Genomic DNA, 23,939 nt, shown 5'->3' with positions numbered 1-23,939 from the left:
CTCGAGTAGTGGGGATTATAAATCGATACAGATCTGTGTTACCAACAAATGTTAAATTATTGCTTTATAAATCATTATTTTTCTCCCACTTAACGTATTGCCACCTTGTTTGGGGAACGTCCACATTTACCAATATTAAAAAACTTTTTATGTTCCAAAAGAAAATATTGAGATGTATATGTAACGTGCCACGCGACTTTCATACCGCTGATTTATTTAAGAACTTTAAAATAATCACTATTCACAAGTTATATCAGTATCGGCTTTCTACTAGTTTTAAAAGTGAAAAAATAAGAGGTACATGTCTTTTGGAAAACCTTGCGTCGCCGAGGAAAAATTCTCCTCCGTATCCTACCCGTAACCCAGAGAAATGGAAGATGGTCACGCAGCGAACAAATTATGGCTCTTAAATGTTAAGCTCCACACTCCCGTATTTTGTTAAACAGCCTTAACAGCAATAACATTGAACCAGAAAGTCTAACATTTAGAGACTTGCGCTTATTATATGCTTGTACGTGATCCTTTTCTTTCTTAACATTTGCAAAAGGTGCTTTTAGTTTTGTGTACTGATTTCTAACATCATTGCCTCTAGCACGCTATTATGTTGCTTTTTGTTTGTTTTCCCGCATGCTTCCTGCTGTCCATTGTAGGGGCCCAGGGACTCGTCAAGCTGCTTACTGCAACTTTTTTCTTGGGCCCCACCATCATAAAGGATGGAAATAAAGCATTATTATTATAAAAACGAAACCTCGTTCAGACAAAACAAGGAACATGCAAAAGTGACTTAAATAAAGCCATAATATACGTTAATCACAATTTGTTCATCAAAAGTGGTATACCTGTGTCGCCTTTCAGTGTAGCTTCCATTACGTCCAACGCAAACCTTCCAACGATTACAAAGTGCGTGGAATCTCAGAAGAAAAAATCTGCAGAGACACTTAAGACTGCTTCCGTGTGAAAATGCGTAAGCATGACGCACACACTAGTCACAGCTTTAGTCATCCGGAACCGTGGAGCTGCCTTGGCGTCGGGGAAGCGTGCTCGTCTCGCACCCCAGAGGCCCGGGTTCCATTCCCACCCAGACCGAAATGTACGAAAATTTCTTTTCAAAGCCCTTAATTTACTTTGTTTACAAGAGCCTACCATGTTTGACGTGCTTTTACTCTTAGCGCTGCGCCGCCAGCAGTTTAGCTGGCTCCTTAGTAAAGATGACGCCCTTGCTATAAAGCCACCTGACGCGTCGCAGCCAATGGGAATTTTGGTGCCGTTTGCCGGCTTCACTCCATGGGACCAGTTAATGCTTTCGCATTAAAAGATTTCTTCAGTCACGCGCGCTGACCCATGCACCGCCTGCGGCACCTCTTCATCGGTTTTTAAAGTACTTCCCCCCATCGCCTCCTTGAGTGGTCTATTACACGTTTGTAGAAAAAGGCTCCTGTGCGCTGCCTTTGTGAGCTGGCGAGGCGTAACGTTTCCTCCATGTTGAGGTGGGCTAGGGCGATTGGCTAGGGGCACGTCATTGAGGTGGGCGAGGACAAGATGCCGGCGTCTGGTGCATCGCCGATGGTCGATGTTAGCGCACGTTAGCGACGTACTTACTGTTTCGAAACGCAAGGGGAGGTATGCAGCACGTCGTGGAAGCCAGTGCTGCCTCGAGCGCAGCCATCGTTGATGCAATAGCCATGCGGCTCCTGCCGTCCCTCCCGTTTGTATTCGTTTAAAGCGTTTATATTTTCCTCTTGGTTTTAACTGGGATGAAAATAGCCACGTAGCGCGTGCTAAAAACGTTCCCGAAGACAATAAAGGTTCGTTCAATTTTTAATTCTTGTATACAAGCAAGTAGCGAACGTCCTGGCTGGGGTGTGCGTCCGGCTCAACTGCTCGCGGTTCGAAGTTAATCCGGGACCTCACTTGCAAAGGTGTATATGCAGTAATGCAGGGCGTGGCCTAGCGGTTATGGTGAACTTGGAAGACCCTCGATGTGCAGGACATGCGGGGTTGCAACTTGCAACCGTTGGATGGGCACTACGGGACCTCGTATTGTCGCAATGTCATGCTGCAACACGGCGCAAGTCAGCAGAAGTCCCAGTCATTTTAACGTCATGACAAGTCGACCATAGCCTTTGAGATCTGCATACGTGTGACCACCGAGCTGCAGCATGGTGATGCGCTAAGATGTGGTCAACTGGAAAATTTTGAGCAGAATCGGAAATATTAAGTATACTAAAAAAATTAGACGTTTACAAACCTCTGTAAGGCGAAATTAGAGCGCAGCTCTTGAGGAGGGGAGGGTATGGAGGTTAGGGTATGCCCCTCCTCCTCCGCACCCTCCCCTCCTCCTCTCATTATTTCCTCCTCCTCCTCTTCTTCTTTCATCTCCTTCCATCGTCCTCTCTCCACCTCCTCTCCCCTTCTGCTCTTCCTCTCCTCCTCCGTACCTCCCCCTCTTCCTTCTCCTCCGCACGTGACGTCAATTTTCTCGCGAAATCTAGTGGAGAAACTAAATTTGTTCATAGATAACGTGACACCAAGTCATGTGTCATTTTCCCCGCTAAATTTAGCGGGGAAACTGAACCGGTGTTGAGGTCACGTGGCGGTGACGCCGACACCGCCGCCGCGAAACCCGGAAACGGGAGCCTAACAGCTGCGGTCTAAATATAAAGGGATCAGCAGAACTGGCGTTGATCACGTAAGGCCCTTCGTCCACATTCACAACAACGTCGCCATCATTGCTTTATCTCGTAACGACTCGTAATCTGCTCAATGCCATTGTTTCGAACAACCATCCTCGCCCGTTCAACGGCCCCTCCTCCTCAACCTACTCATCGCTTATAAATTCACAATCCAGCGTGCTATACTCCATATCCCAGTATGCAGTACCTTCATATGCGCTTTGAAAGTATCCTACATTTCAGCACACACACATTGTATCGGGTTGTTGATTTGACACTGAAATCGAGCGATGCATACGCCATACATACGCCGCGAATGCTTATGACAACGGACAAAAACACGAAATTTTTTTAAATAATTGTCTGTGCTCAACGCGTTTGATGGTCTGGAACGAACCCTTGGAACTTGGACTCGCTTGTCAAAGCCTGTCAAAGTTCAAGTCACACACTCGATGCTCGTGTTTGCAGACAGTATGCTGCGTGACAGGATTAGCGAAGGGGTCTGGTACGATTGTACGGTTTTCAAAGAAGTCTGGTGACCTGAGTATCTTCCAGTTCTCGCGTTTTTCGGTTCAGCCGTTTTGTGCTGCTGATCATTGCCATCATAGCCACGCGCTCTTGGGTTGGCTGTGCTGGGCTCCGAACATTGTTAGAATTTGACCCTTTTTTTAGGTATTTGATTGGTAACGACGCATTAATTGTACCGACGCATTAATTGTACCGACGCATTGATTGTACCCGAGCGCTTGCCAAAGGATGATGTAGCGTTTGTGCACACCTCGCATTCGGTACCATGCAATGTGGTCCTGATCTCGTCAACGTTTGACCAGAATGTCACGACTAGAGTTAAATAGTTACGAAGACATGCGAAGGAATTAAAGCAGAAAAAGGAACCGCTCCTATTTCTGAAATTGAGACATCAATCTTCTGACACATCGCCTTGCACGCTAGTAAGCTTCCGTCAGATTACCCATCATCTGCAGTTCCCTAACTTCTAACTCAATGTCATTTCTTGATATTTGTGAATGCACAACTCAATTTTGTAATAAAAAGGGAATAAAAAAAACCAGAGCAGGCTAAGGAAGGAAGAAAGCCCCACGAGGGCGCTGGGGTCGCAGTGATAAAGAAGGGCTCTACACCCATGGTAAAACGTAAACCAGGCTTGCCTCGCATGAATGGTAAGAAGCTGTGGACGTTAGTGGGAAGATATAGTTAAAACAAAATTAATATTAAATACAGCGGTATCAGAAAAAAAAAAACACCAAACATTATTTTAGCCTAAGCAATCTTAAAAAAAAAAGATAAAAAAAAAATCTTTCCTTGTCCCTCTGGAGCTGCCTTGAGCGCGTTGTAGACGAGTCCCCTCAGACCAAGATCAGCGTAAAAGCAAGGCGGAAGAGTATTCAGTCATTGCTCGGGTTTCATCATCCTGGCCCGTACCGATCCATCCATGCCTCGAAAACCGAGCAAAGACTCACCAAGCAGAAGATGATCAACGGTAAAAGAGGGTGCACCCCGCTGGTTCAAAGTCATACTCGAGAATCTCGCAAAGGGTGCGGAACGTCCTGTCCCAGTATGACACGCAGCCCCTTACTGAAACTCTTTTGGGCTGTCGATTTTGTTACTGCATGTAAGCTATATGTGAAACAAGAGTGTATGTCCAATAAACTATTTCTTTATCAATTCCACTCAACTCGTGAAATGTGATCTTTATTCTTCCTCTGGGTAAAGAGGCCGTCTCATTTACATCAATATAAAACGCTAGCGGATTAACTAGCAATCAGGCATTAAAAACACGGCAAGATATTTTGCTTCAATGGCTTAGGTCGAAAGGCTTTATTTGAGTAATTGTGCATGAAAAGCTATAGATAATAAAATATAACGGGACAGATAATGATATAAAGTCAAATAACGGTAATACGGGTGTTCTGCTGAACACATTAGCAGAAAGCAGTTAATTTAGGCGCGAACTGCTAATGTCGTGTGCTGTTTTGTCGCGTGCTGTTTTGACATTGCATGCTCTTCTGTCGGTCTGCTGTTCTGACGCCGTGCTGTTTAGTCGCGTGCTGTTTATACGGGCGCTGTTTTATCGCTGTGGTGTTTTGACGCGGTGCTGTTTTGACCATGCTGTCTTGTCGCGCGCTATTTTGTCATATGCTGTTCTGTTGTGGTGCAATTTATAAATACCAAAACTATGATTTTATGTCGGTGCAAATAATAAACAGAAACCCATTATCAATATGTGCTCATCGATACAAAAAAAAAATGAAAGGCGTTTACAACTTCCTGTAATGCCGAATTAGAGCGCAGCTCTTGAGAAGCAGGAGGAGGGGAGGCTACGGAGGGGACGGTATGCCCCTCCTTTTCGTCCGTAGCCTCTCCTCCTTCCTCCTCATCTACCCCTCCCGTGCTCTCGCGTCCTCCTCCTCTCCTGCTCCTCCCCTTCCTTCTCCTCCCTCCAGCGCGATGCATTATGAGAGGCGTCCCATAATGCAACGCGCGCCTCACCGCGGTGCATTATGGGACGTTTCCCATAATGCACCGCGTGGTTAATCGCGACGGAGACGCCGACCCGTTGTGCCGATGCGTTATGGTTACGCCGACGCCACTCAAGCCGGAAATGGGCGCCTAAGAGCTGCGCTCTAAAAGCGAACCAAGCCACACCGAGCGTTTTAGTGCGGTCAGATTTATAAGGTACGGCACCTGCCTCCCGGCTGGTACTGGTTGTCCTCCTATGGTTTGCTAGCGTTCACAATCTTCTCTCTCGTTTTCTGCAGTTGGGTTACGAACAAGGAGGCCCGTGCATCGGCCCAGATGACCTGCCGACCACGTCACAGCATCTGCTTCCTCAAGACGCACAAGTGCGCCAGTTCATCGGTGCAGAATTTGCTGATGCGTTACGGTGATAGGAACAACCTGAGATTCGTGCTCCCACCAAAGAACAACTACCTGGGGCATCCGAAGCATTTTAACCGCCGGGTGGCTCTTGATTACGACACACGGCGCTACGACATGTTGGTCCACCACTCGCGTTTCTACGAACGGGAGATGAGAGCAGTTCTTGGTCCAGACCCCGTCTTTGTGACGATTGTACGAGAGCCGGCTTCCCTCTTCGAGTCCATCTTCAGCTACTACGCGCTGGAAAGGAAGTTTGGTAGGCCACTTAACGTTTTGTACAGAAGCACAATCGACTCGAACGTCTCGTCAACCGTTAATTTGGACGCTCGATTTTTCAACGGAAAGATCGGGACCAACCAGATGAGCTTCGACCTTGGATTTGAACCCGACCAGTTCCTCAACGCATCTGCTGTTGAGGAATTTGTGCGCTATATTGACACTACTTTCGATTTGGTTATGGTAGCCGAGCGCATGAACGAGTCACTGGTTCTCTTGCGCCATCTACTCTGCTGGGACTGGGACGATGTTGTAATGTTCAAAATTAACGAAAGGAACAAAAAATATAAGAAGCGACTGGAGCCTGAAGAGCTGGAAGGACTTCGGAAGTTAAACGCCGTTGACAGCGAGCTCTACAGGTATTTCACCAGGCGACTGGACGAAAGGATAGCTGCTTTCGGACATGATCGAATGGCAGCAGAGGTGGAGAAGCTGGTTAATAACACCAATAAATGGTACTCTCGCTGTGTGGAAGACGTGACTCCTGTGCACAGGAATCAAAGCAAGAAGTTTTGGGTCAACCCAAAGGTGAGTTCGACCCTCCATTTACGCTCTTTAAAATGTTAGTAAATGCAGCAGTTACTACTTCTTTGTGGCTGTTATTACCTTTTACTACTTGTTTACTACACGATTGACGCCACGTGTAGTAAATGTTGTAGTTACACCAGCCAAGGAAGTTGAGCAATTATTCATTACTAGCCAAGAAAGTCGAGCTTGTAGTCATTACTACTCTTGTTGCGTAGCTATACGAAGAAGCGAAAACATGGCCTCTAAGGGGCGCAAATGAGCAGGTTGTTATATCGACTGTGGCAAATAATTCCAGCATAGACATTTACTTTTTACTAAGAGGTTCATTCTTGATGAGCCATTCAAATCAATTTCGAAGAATGACATGAAAAATAATAACGCAACATACTTGTAAAATCAATATTTGCTGAGGTGATTACCGGGAAGAGGCGAGCTTTAAATCTGGCTTGTATAAAAGGCGGAAGATCAGCCGGTAATGTCAGTAATCGATGCAGCGCATGTTCATGTCAGTATTTTCTTGTGTTTCGATTGTGTATGTGACCCCTGTACGTGATACGTTCAGCCAATTGATGACGCGCACAATGTGTGCTTAATATTAGGTGTAGGAGATGCAACGCCTGAAGCCCTGCAGCCGAGCGAGCAATACAAACATTCTTTGTGGCCTTGGAATTTGGCGTTATAGCCACGGCCGCTTAGTTTCTCGAGCTGGATGGCGCTAGCTCAATAACAAAACGGTTAACGGTTACTAACTTCCTTGGTTAGTAACTGTTACCAATACTCTTATTAGTAATGGCGGTTACTGAGATGTTAGTAACAAATGTGACAAGCAGTCATATCTGTTACTAATCATATGTTCGTTTACGAACCTATGGTTAGTAATTACTACGGCCTTTTTATAAGAGTGTAAAGTTCATGGTCAGTCAAGCATTTTGAAACTATTATTAGATGATTCAATGAACACCTTCTTTGAAGACCCTAGAGACCCTTGTCTATAGAAGCACGCCCACCTCTACAGCCACAAGCTCAGTGGTTGTGCTCGTAGGATTGCTGTGATATCTGAATACCTATTTTGATTGTCTTCTACTTTGATGATGAGGGCGTTGTATATTTACGCTCCTGGTACCAAAATCGGGGCACCAAATGTTTAGAAACATCCTGACGAGCAGTGGAATCTAACACTGCGTCAGCTCGCCATTATATGGAGGCTCAGGTGGCGCTCTCATTTAAACAAGAAGTCTCTGCGGGAATGCTAAGCACAAAGCTACTTCAGGTGCGGAGTGCCCAAATTTCGCTTGTTTGGATGGCTGTCCTCTGTATTTATTATTTATCGGTGATTGGTTATTCGTGTGCTCTGTGCATGCTAAAGACTGGAGAACGCTTAAGCTTCGCCTTTAAGAATGGAACGCGATAGCGCAACATAGAAACACGCACTCGTCCCCAAGCCGTGCAAGCATGCCTTGCGTGGCCTGATTCCACTTCCGGCGTTCGAACGAGACGGACGTGTTATCACGAGCTCCGTCGGAGCGGCAAAAACGGCCGCTTCAGGCCGTGATACTACTGTTGATGCAGCCATCGAAGATTATCAGGCTATCCTTCCTTAGCTCCCCACCAGATACGTTGTTACGAATACTGTGTTTTTTCCCTGCAATGTGAAAGGCCGTCCGTACCGAATACACGACTTCAGGTGGGAACTAGAACGGCTCGACGTGATGAAGGACCTGACTTCTGCCGGTCCTCATCAGATGAACCACGTATGGATGTTAAGGATGCACTCCCTCGCAGCGAAGCAACGACTGGTCGACGGTAAGGAGCTGACCATCAACGGGGGGGGGGGGGGGGGGGGGGGGGGGGTCATCATCAACTCTGCGAACAGGGCGGTGAAGGTGCAACTTCACTGGGTCCCGTACGACGTGCCCAAGGGCCAGGTTAAGAAAGAGCTGCAGCTCTATGGCAAGGTCTCCGAGATCACCAGGGAGCTCTTCCGGAAAAAAAAGGTTATGAAGCTGTCGAATCCAACACCCGAAGTGTCCGTCTGACCTTCAAGAAAGGCTACACTGTCGACAGCCTCCCCCACGAGATTCTCCTGGAGGACTGTAAGGTGCTCGTTGTTGTGCCAGGACGCGCTCCACTTTGCCTGCGCTGCCGTCGTACGGACTCCATTCGCCGGGACTGCCGTGTCACCCGATGCTCCGACTGCCATCGTTTCGGCCATGAGGCCGACGACTATGTCAAGACAGCTACGTGTCGATTGCCCGCCACCGCAAAGTGGACGACCAGTTAGACTTCGTGATGGACGACGCCGAAGCGGAGGAGGCGGTCGGTGCTTCTGAGCCGACCGTACTTCCGCCGTCCGACGCGTCGTGTCGGCCGCCCCAGGAGACTTCGATCTTCCGGCCTCATCGGCTGGAAGAAACGGCTCCTGCCTGTGCCGCAAGGCGCGGGGTCGGCGGGCGCGAAGACTGAGGAGCAATCGGCTCAAGAGCAAGTTCACAGCCAAGGCGACGGAAGTGACCCAAGGGACGGTGACGACGGTATCCGTAGTATCGACCCTTCGGCTGCTGTGCGAGACACGGATGTTGAGATGAGCCAGGTCATCAAGCGACTGCGAGATTCAACGTCATCCCCGGAAGACGCCGCAGCAGGACGGACCACAACGCAGCCGGATGCCGGGACTTTTACCAAACGAACTTGTGTCCAGGCAATGCCTCGCATCCCACCTGAAGACTGTTGCAGAAAGAACTCGCAGTGAGTGTCCTGCCATGAAAGTTTCGGTTCATGTAGCACTGCCTTGCCTTTTATTAGCATCTGTTCGAGGGCTTTTATTTAAGCGATGGGAAATTAACGAATTTCGACCCGAGCACCCTCGATCTTCGTGACTCAATTCGTTTTCTTTAAACGTTCGCTGCTTCAACTCGCAGAAAAAAGCAATACCTGCTCCAAAGGCTGTTGATAAAATAGATTTTTTCGCCATGCAGGAAACAAAAGATGTCATCCGACTGTGACATAGAGCAAGCAGTGTGACCCTTTTTTAGTCACTATGCGAAATGTTTGCGAGTCACGCGGTGGGAGTGTCGGCGGGCTGTTTCCTGTTTTTAAGAAGTCAGTGCCACTGCGACGCTTGACCGTTGATGTAGATGAGTGATAGCTTCGGGGGAGACGGTTTGTCGTCCCACAAAACGCCAAAACCTAACGGCCTTCGTAAAAAAAAAGAAGAGTATATATGTTTGTTCCTCCTCCTCCTTAGGAGTTTGTTGTTTCTTTTAATTTTAGAAGGTAATTGGCGAGGGTTACTTTCTTAATGCGTTACAGCCTTCTTTTCTACAAATGCACACTGTATTGATCCCAAAAACGCCTGACACGATTCAGGCGAGACGCGTCACCGAATATCGCATAATATCAAATATCGCATAATCAACGTTGTGCAACGTTGATTATAAAATTTTTGCGCTAGTTTTGACCAGCAGATTACAGCATGTTGTCAGAAAGTGAGTTGGTGAACACCAAACCTGTGGGATTCGTGGACGATCCATTCAAGCAAACATCCATGTTGCGCGTACTATATTAGAATCTGTCGATAACGAAGCACGCCAAGTAGCCATGATCCAAGTCGATTCGCAGAAAGCGTTCGACCGCGTGCAGCATGATGTGGTTTGGGCCGCTTTCAAGTGAGCAAATGTGGGCGATATTATTTTTGATGGGATCCGTACAGCGTACACCCGGTGCACCACCAAGTTAGTACTGAATCATTCTTTAACACCGAAAACATCCGTGTCGGCCTCTTTGAGGCATAGGTGTCGCTTGTCCCCGTTGTTGTTCGCTTTGTATTTAGAGCCCTTTTGTTCAAGCGTAATTCAGAGCTAGAATGCGAGAGGTTTTTTTTAATGGGTTCTATAGAAACAGAGGTTTTGTCCTACGCGGGCGATATCGCACTGTTTTTCGCAGACAAAAAAAAAAAAGTATCGTGGAAGCTTTAAGACTTTGCACGTCGTCCTGCGCTGCAACGGGGGCTGCGGTTAGTCTAGGCAAATGCGTTGGTCTATGGTATAAGACGTGGGCTACGACGCCACCAATGTACGAAAGGATACGATGAGACACTATCCCGTTCAAATACCTCGGGGCCCCGTTGCCGCACATGAAAAGCACAGCACCCTACTGGGAGTGTGTAGTAGAGCAACTCAGGAAAAGCGCATCTGGATGGGGCAACCGCAATTAGTCTATTTTCGCTCGAGCAACTGTATATAATGTGTTTTTAGCCACCAAGCTATGGTATGTCCTCCAAGTCTTATGGTGCACGCGAAGCTGCACCCAGCAGATGCATCGAGTCTTCGCGCTGCTTGTTTGGTTGTCGGAAAGTGAACCGATGTGCCGGGATAATCCCTGTCGTCGTGTTTCCAAAGGAGGTGTAGGGCTCGCCCATCTTTTTGTTCGAAAAACTGTTTGTTGTTTCATTTTCGTACGCGATCAACAGAATCCACTGTTGTAGGTAATGATCCAAACAGGCCTATAGCTCAATTCCTGCCGTCCTTCCTCGGTGTCTTCAGAGGTGGGACGGCCCGCAAAGATGGGTGGGTCTATAAAGGAAGTTGTAGACTCTTGATTTTTTGGTTGTGAGATTTTCAATGGATTATTTGTCGACTGTAACGCGCAAAAGATTGACCCGCGACCTCCTTGACGTACTTTTTCCGGCGCCGCTTTATGGGCTGCCGTATGTGGCAGGTCCTGGAAAGGATGTACTCGCCCGTGTTAAGAGAATGTGTGTGTTGCCCGCTGTAAAAACGTTTTCCTTCCGTTTAAGCTGTCGCCTTGCCAGTGAAGGTGAGTCTTCAGGAGCGTGGCATGTACAGTGCTCGTCAAACTTATATGGAACACTTGTGGAATATTGAATGCAGAAAAAGAGATAAAATATGAGAGAACTGCGCATATTTATGTGAACTGAAGGTATGCTACGGACATAGTGGGACACAAAGAGGAATAGCTTAGGGCTAGCGTCGGCTATTCACGCACACATAGAAAAAAATAGAACAAGCCGAGAGTAGGCTTAGCATGCGTTCCAGATAAGTTTGTTGAGCACTGCACATTCCTCGGGGTGTAAATTGTTTGTTGTGTCGACAGGCTGAGACTATTGAGCACGCGTTCCTGCATTGCTGGGACGCTGTCTTCTTTTGGGACGTTCTACACCGGACCCTGAAAAAAGATCAATGCACTGATGAATACACTATTCGTTTTTTTTTCCCGTGGAGAAAGGTGAAACTGTGCCTTACGATCTGTTTATGGCCGTTGGATTGTACGGTCAGTGGAGGTCTCGTCTGGTGGTGCGGCATGCCGAAGTTCATCCAAAGTCGGGGCGTTTATTTTTATTGGAGTTGTTTTGCAGGTCAACCGTCTTTTTGAAAGGAGTGATACCATGCCCAAGGAGGTCGGCCTGTTAGATGACCCAATAAGCACGAAGGAGTTTACGAAGGATCATTACGTAACGTGATCGCGAAGCGCTAGTAGACCACGTGACAGGTCACGTGACTACGTAACTGGCGGACCACACATACCTTAGTGGTCACGTAACTATAGACTGCGTTATCACGTAATTCATAGTGATCACGTAATCACGTGGCCTATAGAGATTAGCTGAAATCGCGTGCCCGTTCCTTACGCTGGCCACAAAATGTTTTTCGGCAACACTTGTACATGGCGGCTCTAAGGTCACTAATCCAAGTGGCTACCTTGATGCTGTAGTAAATAGAGCATCGGGCTGCAAAACGAAAAATCCGGCTGTTTGGGTTAAGTTACTTTATTTATTTAGTAACCCCTCGAAGGTCCCAGCATGGGGCACACTACGCAACTAATGGGCTGCTGGAGACCGCAATAAGTAGACAGAGTAAAAAGAACGGCAAACGTTATACACTCAAGAACGATATTGCCATCCGCAAAACGAACAAAAGTTATATACCGAAATAAATAAACGAGGAAGACTTTTTCACTTTGGAAGTCTTTGCACCGCATAAATTAGTATTCGCTTAAGACATTGTCAGCAGTCCATGGTCTGGCAAAACGCTTCATTTGATTATTGTCAAGGTAATTGAAAAGTTCGCAAAAAAGGTGATGGATGCGGAGATGGGCTGCATTTTGCAGGTGTTTTGTACTCCTGGGTAGGTACTAAGGTTTTCTTTTGTAAAGACAGCTGTCCGTGCTATTATATTTTCTGAACGGCTTTTCGTGACGCTCTGAACTTAGAAACTAGCCTATAAAAGTATTCTGCTCTCTAAATACCCGATGGGTTTTTCTTCAAATGATGAATGTGAGATAAACCTATATGATGAATGGTTGCTCACGTTTGTAGTGCATTTTAGATTTTTAAAACAAAGATCTGTTAGGACTTTCATTGATTCAAAGTATTAGATTATCGTTACAGTTACGGGAATGTAAGGTGCTGTTGTATACCGTTCAAAGAACGACTCCTCGAATTATTTTGAAACGAATTCGATCTGAGGTACGAACACACGAGGAAAGGAAGAATAATTTCTTGTTTGTTCTCACTGTTGAAACAAGTACCCGCTGTGAGCTCCATTTGTTCAAACTACGCGAATAGCCGTTGATGGTCCAGGAATGTAGCGTGCCGTTTATATCCTTATAATTTCTTAAAAATCGCGTTAGTACAATATCTGTATAAAGCAAAACGAAAACGAAACAATGCTCGATTGTGAAGATGGTCACAGATATAAGTAGTAACTCAGGAAGGCAAGTGTAACGACTCTCATATCCAAGCATGCTTCAGCCGCGAGGAGTGCCTGGCCAATTCTATTAAGATATCTTCAGACATATGCAAACAAAACAGGGAACATCGTTTATGTTTGTCATTCCATAGAAAACGGCACAAATTCTATAAATTCCACTCATGACCGAATGTTCCCAAGGCGTTCTTTTGTTCTTTGGCAGGGAAGCGTACCATAAACACCATTCCTTGGGAGACCGCTTTTTTGTAGTACCGTTTCCCACAACATAAGCTTGTACAAGAAAGCCCAGTTATTTACTTCTTCACACTATTTACTTCCATTCTCTCTCTTTCTCTCTCTGTCGCTCTTCGTCCGCAGGTGATGCGACTAAAGGGTCGCGAAGGTAACCCGGAGGAATGCCGTGGCCTTTTAACAGAGGAACTGTCTTTCACAGACTACCTGAGAAGAAAACAGCAGAGAGTGGCAATGACTAACGTCACTACTTCAGCAGTGAATGCCCAGAGTTGAAGCACCAGCGTCAAATGAAACCCACATATGATTCCGGACATTCGTGCACAGAGACCAAACTCATGAAATAAAGGGAGTAAAGTTCATGGCATCGTTTTTGTCCCTCAACTCAAGATCTTGTTCACTGTAAATGGGTGACACGTGCGTAAACCATGCACGGTTCCAGCGCTTATAACTCTGAAGTAGATTGCTTTATCAATGAACTGTGGACGCCCACACGCCGCCTGATGTAGGTGTCACAGAAGAGAACTATTACGCAAGCCCAGAACGCGTTGCACAGTCCAACAAACGAAGCTGGCAGCTCCCAGTAGGTGATTCTTATAATAAATAGTCTCTGCGTTGCCAGATTCTTTGTTAAACTCGACAGCAGAAGGTTAGCTCGCGTCGCATGCGAATAGATTAGCATTAGCGCGTTTGCACCTTTCCAGCGCTTTCCACTCGGGCAAAACAAAAATGTCGGGCCACTTGGTTGCAGACGCATCGCGGCGTCCCATGTTTCATAGACTAGAGTTATAGCTGCCGCGAACGATCAGCGCAAGCACCACAGCCCGGTAGGAAAAAACCGCAGTGCACATAAGGTGAGTATTGGAATGGTCTCTATAGTCACTGGCAGTAGAAGAAATGCTGGCCTTGGTGAGTCTCGATCACACTCTCTCGGCAGCCAGTGAAATTACGACATTACAGGATACGAACATTGAAGAGCGAACCAAGAAGTAGGAAGCGTGACTAAAATTGGCCACAACCGGCGCTTCTAATACCCCTGTCAAACAGCGCCCTGAAGCTCCTGTTAAAGAAAAAAAAAAATCCTTTCCGCTAAAGGATGTTCGCGACTTTCACGGGGGCCGCACTGATTCATATTAAAACGGCTGTCATTTGGATGATCGCCGTAGAACACCAGTGCCAGGTTGGGACTGCGACGCATGAGTAACAGGATATACCTTGCTGGGCTGGTTGGTTGAACGACATAATGAGAAACAGCGCAAAAGGGACAGGACACAAAGTAGAAGAAGGACACAGGACAAACAATCAAGGGTTTACTTTAACTTCCACGCGCGCACAGTAACCCGCGCAAGCACAAGCTCTTCTCTCTCTTTCAAAAGAGATAAATGCTAATAAAGAAAGAAACAGCGGCACTAGAAGGACGTAGCAAAACGCGTGACCAAAATAAATATAAAAAAAAAAAATTAAAATTCTGACAGCGGCACGAGAAAACAATAAGATCATTTATATCTTCATTCTAGGAAACCTCGAAGAAAAGGGTATGCGATGTTCTTCTATTTTTTGACCAATAGAAGTAAGAATAATCATCTTACTGATTATGTTTTATAGTATTCAAGAATGACTATGTTGATAAAACTTAGCAAAAAAATTTCGCCTAAAACCAAGCTTTTTCTTTCTTTTTTTTCTATTTTTGGCAGGAGTAGTAGTGCACTTTTACTTCTCTTGTCCGAAACATAAAAACGGGTAAATATAAATTACATTACGTTTAGTCTTCGACAGTATAGAAGAGTTTGACAATTTGCTTTTTATTTATAAGACTTCCTTATAAGTTAGAGCCCATCGGCACGCTAAAACAAATTGTAGCGCGCCTGAATTAAGGTTCATAGGAGGTTCGCTCGATAAGTTTTGCCTCCTGGGACGTAACTTTTTTATTCTGTGATGGAAGAAAAAGACGTTATATTCAAATTAAATTTCGGAGTCTTTTTTTCTTTTTTTTTTTTTTGTTAGAAGCACATAATGTTTTTGTATGCTAGTACTTCTAAGCGGCGAGGCTCTTCTGCCACCGTTGCTCCAGTCTCTGGAATGGTTTCCGTTGCTGCTTCATTCTTGGAAGAATGAGGCGGCTGTTGACGACACCAACGGCGCAATGCATTGGTGATCCCTGTCGGGCGCGAAGTGCGTGCTTTTCAGATGTCCCTTCATCTCGGAAAAACAGTTAGACGTCTCGCTGCAGGAGGTCCGCGCTCTAGGGTGGGTGAGACAAAACATCTCGAAACTGCAGCTCCTCCAGGTCTCGTCAACAGCCGCCCTCATTCTTCTACGACGGCAGGCAACGGTGACGGAAGGGCATCGCCGCGGGTGGGGAGGCGACTCTGTTGAAACAATGGTCTAGTCCTGCGAAAGAAAGGGTTCCCCAACTTTCATTTGAATATGACATATCCCATTTCCATCGCCGAATAAAAAGGTTACAGCGCAGGAGACAAACCTTATTGAACACCAGTTGTATTTACAGATGGTGGAGAGCGGCAAATTTTGGGTTTTTTTTTTTTTCTTTTCTAATACGAGACCTCTGATTATCAAGAGCTGACAATCAGAACCTTCTGCCTAATATATGGGACTGTGACTCCTTGCAATTTTAAGTGACGAGCTTGCGGATGCAGAGTTTTGCACAAGGATCTTTACATTGTAATTTTATTTGTGCACAGCCGGGATTACGCGCCACCACTTTTGCAACGGGTGGACTTTTTCGCCTACCAATCTATAAGCACCTTTTTGGTAAATAAGGATAATATATACGCTTCCTTATTTACTAAAGGTGCCAGTTGTAGCTTTTTTGCCTAATGGTCCCGGAGAACTATTTCTACAAATAAAATCGGAATGATTAATAAATTAATCGATTGAGTCAACTAGAAGTAAATACCAAATAGACTATCGCCCGAAAAAAAAAAGTCGTTGTAATAATACAATATTTCGCGAAAGATCTGGCGCACGTTGGCAAGGTTTATGTATTTATTTATGCATGCTGTTAGCCTATTGAGGCTGTTACAGGAGTGCACAAAGGAAGATAATACATTTGATAAAATAAACAAAACACGGACACTATGGCAACAACAGTTGAAAACATACACGTAAAAACATACGTGAATACACGAAACATGTCCCTACACTCACACGAAAATACATGCCAATACATGCATTCAAAATGCATCGATACAGTTATAGAAATACAGAGCGCTCGACCTGAATTCACAGATCTTCATAAAGTCACAAACAAGGATGCACACAATATCATGATACAGAAAAAAAAATCTAATGGTTTTACGTGAATATGAAGCACTAGTGACGGGTTAATTTTTATCAAAAAGGTTTAGTGGGCCTTTTTGAAAGAAAATTAGTGTATTTGCTGTTGTTATCTCTTGAGATAGGTTGTTCCAGTCTTTCTTGGAACAAGGAGTATTTACATGTATCATTATTTGCCGTATCTAGTTGGTATTGGTTTAAGTGGTTGCCTCTGAGGTGCCTGTTTCGCCGAGCAACTATGTAAGGTTCAGTATTAAAATTAAAAGTACAATATTTTAGCATTGAAAAGAATTTTAGGCGAGCTATTTTCCTATGGTCACAGAGCTGTGGAAGGCTTAGGTCAGTAAGCATTTCCTGCACCGATTCTCTTCTTTGATATCTGGACAATATAAATCTGACTGCCAATTTTTGTATTTGTTCAAGTTTAGTTATCTGATAGGTTCTAAAAGGATCTTAAATTATAGAAGCGTATCCTAGAGTTGGCACTACGGCCAATTCTAGAACCCGAGAGAAATGTCCCTCTAATGTCTCTAATTCTCACACAATCCCTCTAATCCTCACATGCAGGGCGCCCTCGGACGGAAATAATCCCGGAGAAAAGCTTACTGTTATAAATCTTAGTGCAGGAAAGCTCGCTGGAAAAATGCTAACCGGAGAAAAGCTGACTGGAGGAAAGCTCAACGGAGAAAAGCTCACCCACGTTTTGGCGGGACCGGAGGAAAGTTCAGCCGGCTTTGGTTTGACTCAGAGAAAAGCTACCGTAGTCTGGAATTTAATTTTTTAAACGCTGTGGCTGCTTTACCTTTAGAGCACCAGTGCAATCGAAGCTCTATGCTCCTCCCACGCAGGACTGTTTCAAGCGAGGCTGCTCAGCTCAATTCCCCCCTAGGAGACAAGGCCGGGGGCATGACGTCACAGTTAGTGGATCCCCGAACCACCCCAAGCAGCAGACGCGCCCGTCTTGGCATCACCTGGTTCTAGCGTCTCGCTCTTTGTGAGACGCTGCGAGTAGTGTTAGCGTTAATACAGACGTAAGCTAGGCGGCACTGAGTGGATGCTCTAATGGTGACTTTTAGCAAGGTAAGGCCTCGTGTTCATGGTGGTGCTGCCCTGCAGTAGATCTCGTTTCGCTTCCACTTCGACGATTTTTGGCGCGACTGTTGCTATAATTAGTTTTGACTTGACCGGCGAAATATCAACTTTGCTTATTTGCCGATTCAAGAGCCTTAGCATTGAAGGTGCACTTTCAAAAACAAATGGACAAATGTGAAGAGTTAGCATAGCTCATGAGGTGCCACCTACTCCTTAAAGGTTTATTCAATGTACAAAAAAATAACCAAAAGTTACTCAAACTGCAGAGAATTACACTGGGTATATTTTAAAGCGTGAGATGCTTTTTGACGCAATCCCCCAATGCCAAAACTTTGTCCGATCCCTCCGTCCGTCCCTCCGTTCATGCATTTCCCGCTAAATCTAGCGCGGAAATTGATATCGCGAGACCTATACACGAATTCAGGTTTTCAGGTAAATATAGCGGGAAAATTGATGTCACGTGAGCCGACGTCACAGCATATACAGACCGATTCAGTTTCCCCACTAAATTTAGCGAAAGAAATTGACGTCATGTGACCTATAGGCCAATTCAGTTGCCCGCTAAATTTAGCGAAAAAAATTGACGTCATGTGACCTATGCGCCAATTCAGTTGCCCGCTAAATTTAGCGGGAAAATTTACGTATTGTGACCTAGACACCGATCCAGTTTCCCCGCTAAATTTAGCGAGCGAAATAGACATCACGTGACCTGACGCCACATGACCTATAGACCCCTTTCAAAAAATCTGGCAACAGCGAAAATCCGCTGAACGAGTCTAACAACATTGGGCGGCCGGCGCCATTGGGAAGGACCCTGTTGCGGCCGGCATGGTGGTTTTGACTGTAGCGTTCTTGTTTCGTCGATCCCTTCGCCTCTGTATGGCTGCAGGTAGCGTTTTCCCGATCACGGGTTGGGTAAACGACCTCTCCCAGCTCCCAGCCGTTAAAGATGATGAGGTATATCGCTTCTTCAAGAGCCGATCGGACTCGGAACGACAATTCGACAGAAGTCACAACTTTCTCGTTGAGGGGTTCGTGGTCGCCGCATCTATAAAGGCCAACTACGCAAGAAAACGGTAATTACTAAGATCTTTGTAGTTACGACATCAAACATGTCATCAAAAAATGATAGGAACCGGTTATAATTTACGGGCTGTAGTTAGAAGTCGCCAGTACTCTCCGGATGTGCGACAAAACAGGCGCAGGGGTCCCGCTTCGCTGTCGCTCGGACAGTCGCGCGATGAAGCACACCGCATAAAAGCGACGAGCGAGCGACCAATGCGGTGAGCGTCGTTTTCTAGAAATCCGAAACCAAGCGACGCGACAAGCGACAGTGAAACATTCTCGTTGCTCGTAGCCGACTTTCGTCGCTTGTGCCGTCGCTTGACTCGTCGCTCGTCAAATCGCGTTTTTTTACTTGGAATTAAGACCTAAAATTTCAATGCGCAAGTTAACCAGTAAAGGACCTATTCGACACAAGTTCCTACTTGATACGTCGAGTCCCTTTTTCTTGAGGGGGATTTTAGAGTTGGGAAATGTAGAGCAGCAAATTTTGCAGTGAAGCAGAAGTTGCAAGCGCGTGCATGTTGCTTTGCATAAAGCACGCGCTGCACAGATGTCTGCGCTACAGGCAGCTTAAAGCGTCAGGTCGTATGGCTTCATGCGTACCTAACATATAATTTACACGCGCAAGTTTGAAGCACCGCGAGCTCGTGCATACCTGAAGCTAGGCGCTCGCGAAGCTGTCACGTCCACAAGCGATACCACGAGCAACATTATATTTGTATTTCACGCCTTGATTTCTTCAAGCTAGCTGAAACTTGAAAACTCTACCTCCAAACGCAACAAAGTGAGATCAAAAACACCTGACTCAAACACCCAAGGAAGCGTAGCGTGAAAACGGTTCGTGTTCCGTTTTTGCACTTCAGCAGGGAAACGTTTGCGCGGCTACGCCGCCGTCAACCGATAACGAGTACATTTGCGAATACGTACCTTAATGCCAGACTTGTCCAGATACCCACTCTGCTTACAGAGGCGTACGCAGCAGTACGTTGGCATCGTGGGCAGGAAATTGACTAGCGTCTACGGCCAACGCAGCGTATGTAGCGGCGCGCACTATCTTGCAGCATGGCGGCTGCCACTAGTTGCTGTTGCGTACGACAGGTGGAGCTTTTTTCTCTGATGGGTCTATACAAGCACTCAGTTTCCCCCTAAATTTAGCAGGAAATTATAGTCACGTGACACACCAATCCCTTCACCAATTCCCTACTATACATTTCATGCATTCTAGGATTTCGCAGGTAAAGGTCCGCTGCCAATATTTTCCTACTTTATTTTAATCCTCGTTCTATAGAAATACCTGGTTGTATTTTTGTCGTACCACCCATAAACCGCATGAGGTATACTTAGAAAGATTTATTTTAAAGTAAAATGCAAAATAACCGCGTGCGGATATGGAACTCAAACAAAAATCAGTTGGGTAAATTAGTGACACGAGCGTGGACGGATTTCCGTTCAGTAAGCGCATTTCGGTTCTGTGAACGCGTTTCAGTTCAATGATCGCGTTTCAGTTCAGACAATGCTGATTTTATCCATTCGCAAGTGAGCATTTTTCCGCATTCGCCAAAAGGCCGGTGAGCTGTTTTGTGCCTCCGATGGTTTAGCTGTGAGCTTTTCTTCGGTAAGATTTTCCCCGCCGCCCCAACTGCCCGGACAGGAAGACGCATCACACAGGGGGTGTGGTAATAATACCAGTTACAAAATGCAGGACCATTGCTGAGCTTCCAATGCCATTCGTAGCCTGGAGGACACAACCTTGGTGCTGTTGCCTCAGTAGAAACGACTCACCGACGGTGTGTTTCCGTCGCTTGATGACACTCATTGAAGCTAGCGTAACGACGCGTCCGCTCGTCAGACGTTTTGCTGCGGCCCTAATTTTCTCTCCTACCTGTGTGTCTCAGCGATGCGTTTAAATGTACCATCGAGTACGAATGAAATGCGAAGAGCGGAGCGCGTGGCGTCGATACATGTTGCGCTACCCAGAGGCAACTAGGAATTGATAAAACTACGGAGTGGAAAGCGGGCTGCGAGCATGCGCGCCTACTCCGACGTGTACACTCCCTCGTAGAACATCTCCCCATTACATGATAGACCTCTTGCAAAATCGAAACGATCCTATAGTAGCAGCGTTGTGCCATGAAAATTCTATTGGGCATTCCTTGGCAGCAGTTTGGATTTGGATGTGCCAACCTTACTTCACGACATCCCGTCACGACGAAATACGGTGCTTGCATACCGGGGTATGTGAGTTCTCTTACATTTATAACACCGTAGGTGCGGCCTACCAATACGGATAAAAGGCGGGCACGTTTTTTTTTTTAATTTTTTTCTTGTTTTTTTTTGGGGGGGGGGGGGAGGGGGATTAACGGGACTATTATGCCAAATGGGAGAAGTATACTGTATCGGTCATCCTGTTCCTTCTCCTGGAAGGCCTTCCTAAATTAGTGAGGGTCATGCTGCACTCTAGAGAGATATCTTGTCGCCAGACAGGTATGACACGCGGCAGGCCGTACTCCCGCTCGTCGCTAATACCGGTGTCAGACGGCGTTCTAAAGATCCTTTTCACTAAGCTCCTTTAAAAAATCGGCCAATCAGCTCGCGATGTGGAGTGTGCACGTGCTCTGTGGCGCGCGCACGTGCTCTACGGCGTGCGCTGGTTCGCCGTTTTATAAAGGAGCTTAGTGAAAAGGATCTTGAAGACGCCGTCTGACAGGGGTATAAGCCTAGACAGGCCCGGCCGCTAATGGCCCGCGTTTCAAGAGGGGCTCTCACGAAGATGAATGGGTGCAAAAGCTGACTTTATTTTTACACAGTGCTGAGACTTCATCATCGAAACCGAAACCATGCCTCTTCATGGCCAACGAGGTCCCATAATGCAACGCGCGCATTGTTGCATTCATGCATTTTTGGAAGTATTCTGTATTGTCGGTATTTTGTGGCATTTCAGAAGTGAAGAGTGCGCGTGCACAGATTTCATCGGCGCTCAGGGTGTGCGAGTGCGCGGGCGCCCACAGCCTTGGCTTCATTGGCACGGAACGCTTCGTATCTCTTTAGTAAATAGCCCTCTTGCTAAATTACCCAAGCATCAAGGAGAATGCTGGGAATGTAATTCTATGCACCGCACGTGCTCACCTTGCCCGTATAAAAATTTCGCAGTAAGTAACCGAGTTAAGGCTTTGTCAAAGCGCGTGCAAGTTGAAATTTGTTTTATACTTCGTTTTAGCTTAAAGGGGCACTGCAATCCTATTTAAGCGTCTACATTTTTTTGCGGTTACCACATCTCTTGTGGGTCGGGCGACCCAGCGGGCACAAAGAGAGTAACTAAATATCAGTGCGTCATATTTTAACGGGACGACGCGGAAGCCCTTTCCTCCTACGGGTGCGCCCAGTTGTACCGAACGCGCGCGGCATGTGACGATATCGTGACGTTGTCGGTCCTGGTCAGCTTCTGCCTTACGACTAGTCAGAGCCACTAGAAGCTTTTTTAATCAAAATACAAACTATAAGGAGAGCGAACCGTTTAAATAATTGATGAAAGTAGTTTTTGTTCAGTATCTTAGTACTTTACGAGCTCCAAATATATACCTACCTACCTACAAACAAATATTTTGGTTTTATGCGTTACATCAGTGAGTGCGGTCGTGCTCCTTGATGGCACCGGGAAAAGATCGACGCTTGTAAGCGCTTCTGAAACCCGAATCTGACAAACAGTAAGAATTAATGTGACGCATAATAGGGTCTTTAAATGCCCATACACAGTTGCTTTTTACTGCGTTTGACTGCGCTGTGACAAGAAACGGAAGCGAGTCAGCGGCACATCTATGCTTCGTATGAAGCGTGGAATTTAATTTAAAGAGTAGCTTGGCGCGCGAAATACGAAGCAGGGATGTTCTGGCTCTTCGCAGCCACAACGCAGTCAAACACACCCAAACGCTTTCAAACGCAACTGTTTATGGGCCTTTAGAATAGCGTCGCTGCCTACCGCGGTCACGGTATACCGCTCCTGATACAGGTTGTACCAACGTGTACCACTCCATCTGGGTATGCGCCCAGCCCCCGATGAGGCTGTAAACCCCATTCCTTCCCCCACCTTTTCCTCCTGAAAAGCGGCCCCATCCGGCACAGAGCTCGGTGACCAGCAGCGACTGGTCGAGCGTGCCTACTGAACCTGGGCGGAAAATGGAGCCCTGGGCTAAGGGCACCGGCCGGGGACCGCGAGGTTACCATAGCAAGGTCCTTTCACTTTTAAATATTAAAGTTTACGATGATGACAATGATAGAGCATGCTTCGAAGCAATGGCGCGAGCTCCCGGTTGCACTGCCGCTCTGGGCAGTTGCGGAATCGCTATGCTCATGCCCAAGTTTAACGAGAGTGACTAATAGAAAAAACTAACACTGACATCAAGGAAATGAATCACGAACACGAATGCATCTTTGGCAGGCTTACAGTTGCTCGTGCTTACTTTAAAAGCACCGAGAGACAGCAAGCTTGCCAAAGATACCTTTGCGTGCGTGCTTCATTTTGTTTGTGTGTGAGTGTTTATATGTATACTGCCTGGGAGATAGTCTGCTTCAACTGGCAACTTGTCTCTCAGCTGCAGACGAGAAATATAGCCAGTGCAGTACAACCGCTAGCTTGGGGTCTTTAACATGCACCACGGAGTAGAAATACACGACCGCACACCGGTACGACGCTCATCCTGATCGAAACGAACAGGAGCGGAGATTGATTGTGTCCTTTGCTAAAAGGGGCGATGCAGCAGTTTTTGTGCTTTGCGCAAATACCGCTTAAAACGGATCCATGACGTTAATGACCTATGAAACACGCGTTTGTTTTTCACCCCACGCAATAAAAGATCCAGAAAATAATTAAAGAAAAACGAGCACCGTTCACCCCCTGAACTCGCAGCCAGTACATGCGGCCACGTGATCTGGAGCCCATTATATGCCGTCAATGTTGATCATAGCCACGCGCTGGGGTTGGCGAAGCACAGGACACGCTCTGAGTTCCAGATATTGTTATGGCTCGGCTATTACCGCCATTGCAGCGATTGGACACGGGCCATTACCCGAATGCGTGTTGAGGCAACGATTGTCACGAGCCCAGATCGAATGCGTACGCAGTCTTCGCGTCCACTGTGTGAGCAGCATTTGAATA

General features: G+C 46.4%; 1 protein-coding gene across 1 annotated transcript in view; it reads left to right on the top strand.

Annotated features, from left to right (window-relative positions):
- LOC115318472 (galactosylceramide sulfotransferase) overlaps window positions 1-13,698 on the top strand; it is a 34,086-nt gene extending 20,388 nt beyond the window's left edge. The window contains exons 2-3 of the mRNA XM_040223270.2: window positions 5,450-6,374; window positions 13,460-13,698. Coding sequence (XP_040079204.1) covers window positions 5,450-6,374; window positions 13,460-13,609 — 1,075 coding nt within the window. The 3' untranslated portion in view covers window positions 13,610-13,698. The remainder of the gene's footprint in view (window positions 1-5,449; window positions 6,375-13,459) is intronic.
- Window positions 13,699-23,939: the final 10,241 nt, after the last annotated feature.

The sequence above is a fragment of the Ixodes scapularis genome, unplaced genomic scaffold (genome assembly GCF_016920785.2).
Source record: "Ixodes scapularis isolate PalLabHiFi unplaced genomic scaffold, ASM1692078v2 PGA_scaffold0__279_contigs__length_252992795, whole genome shotgun sequence".
In the NCBI taxonomy this organism is placed as follows: Eukaryota; Metazoa; Arthropoda; class Arachnida; order Ixodida; family Ixodidae; genus Ixodes; species Ixodes scapularis.
The sequence above is the reverse complement of the archived record's forward strand: the minus strand, read 5'-3'. Positions and strand labels throughout refer to the sequence as shown.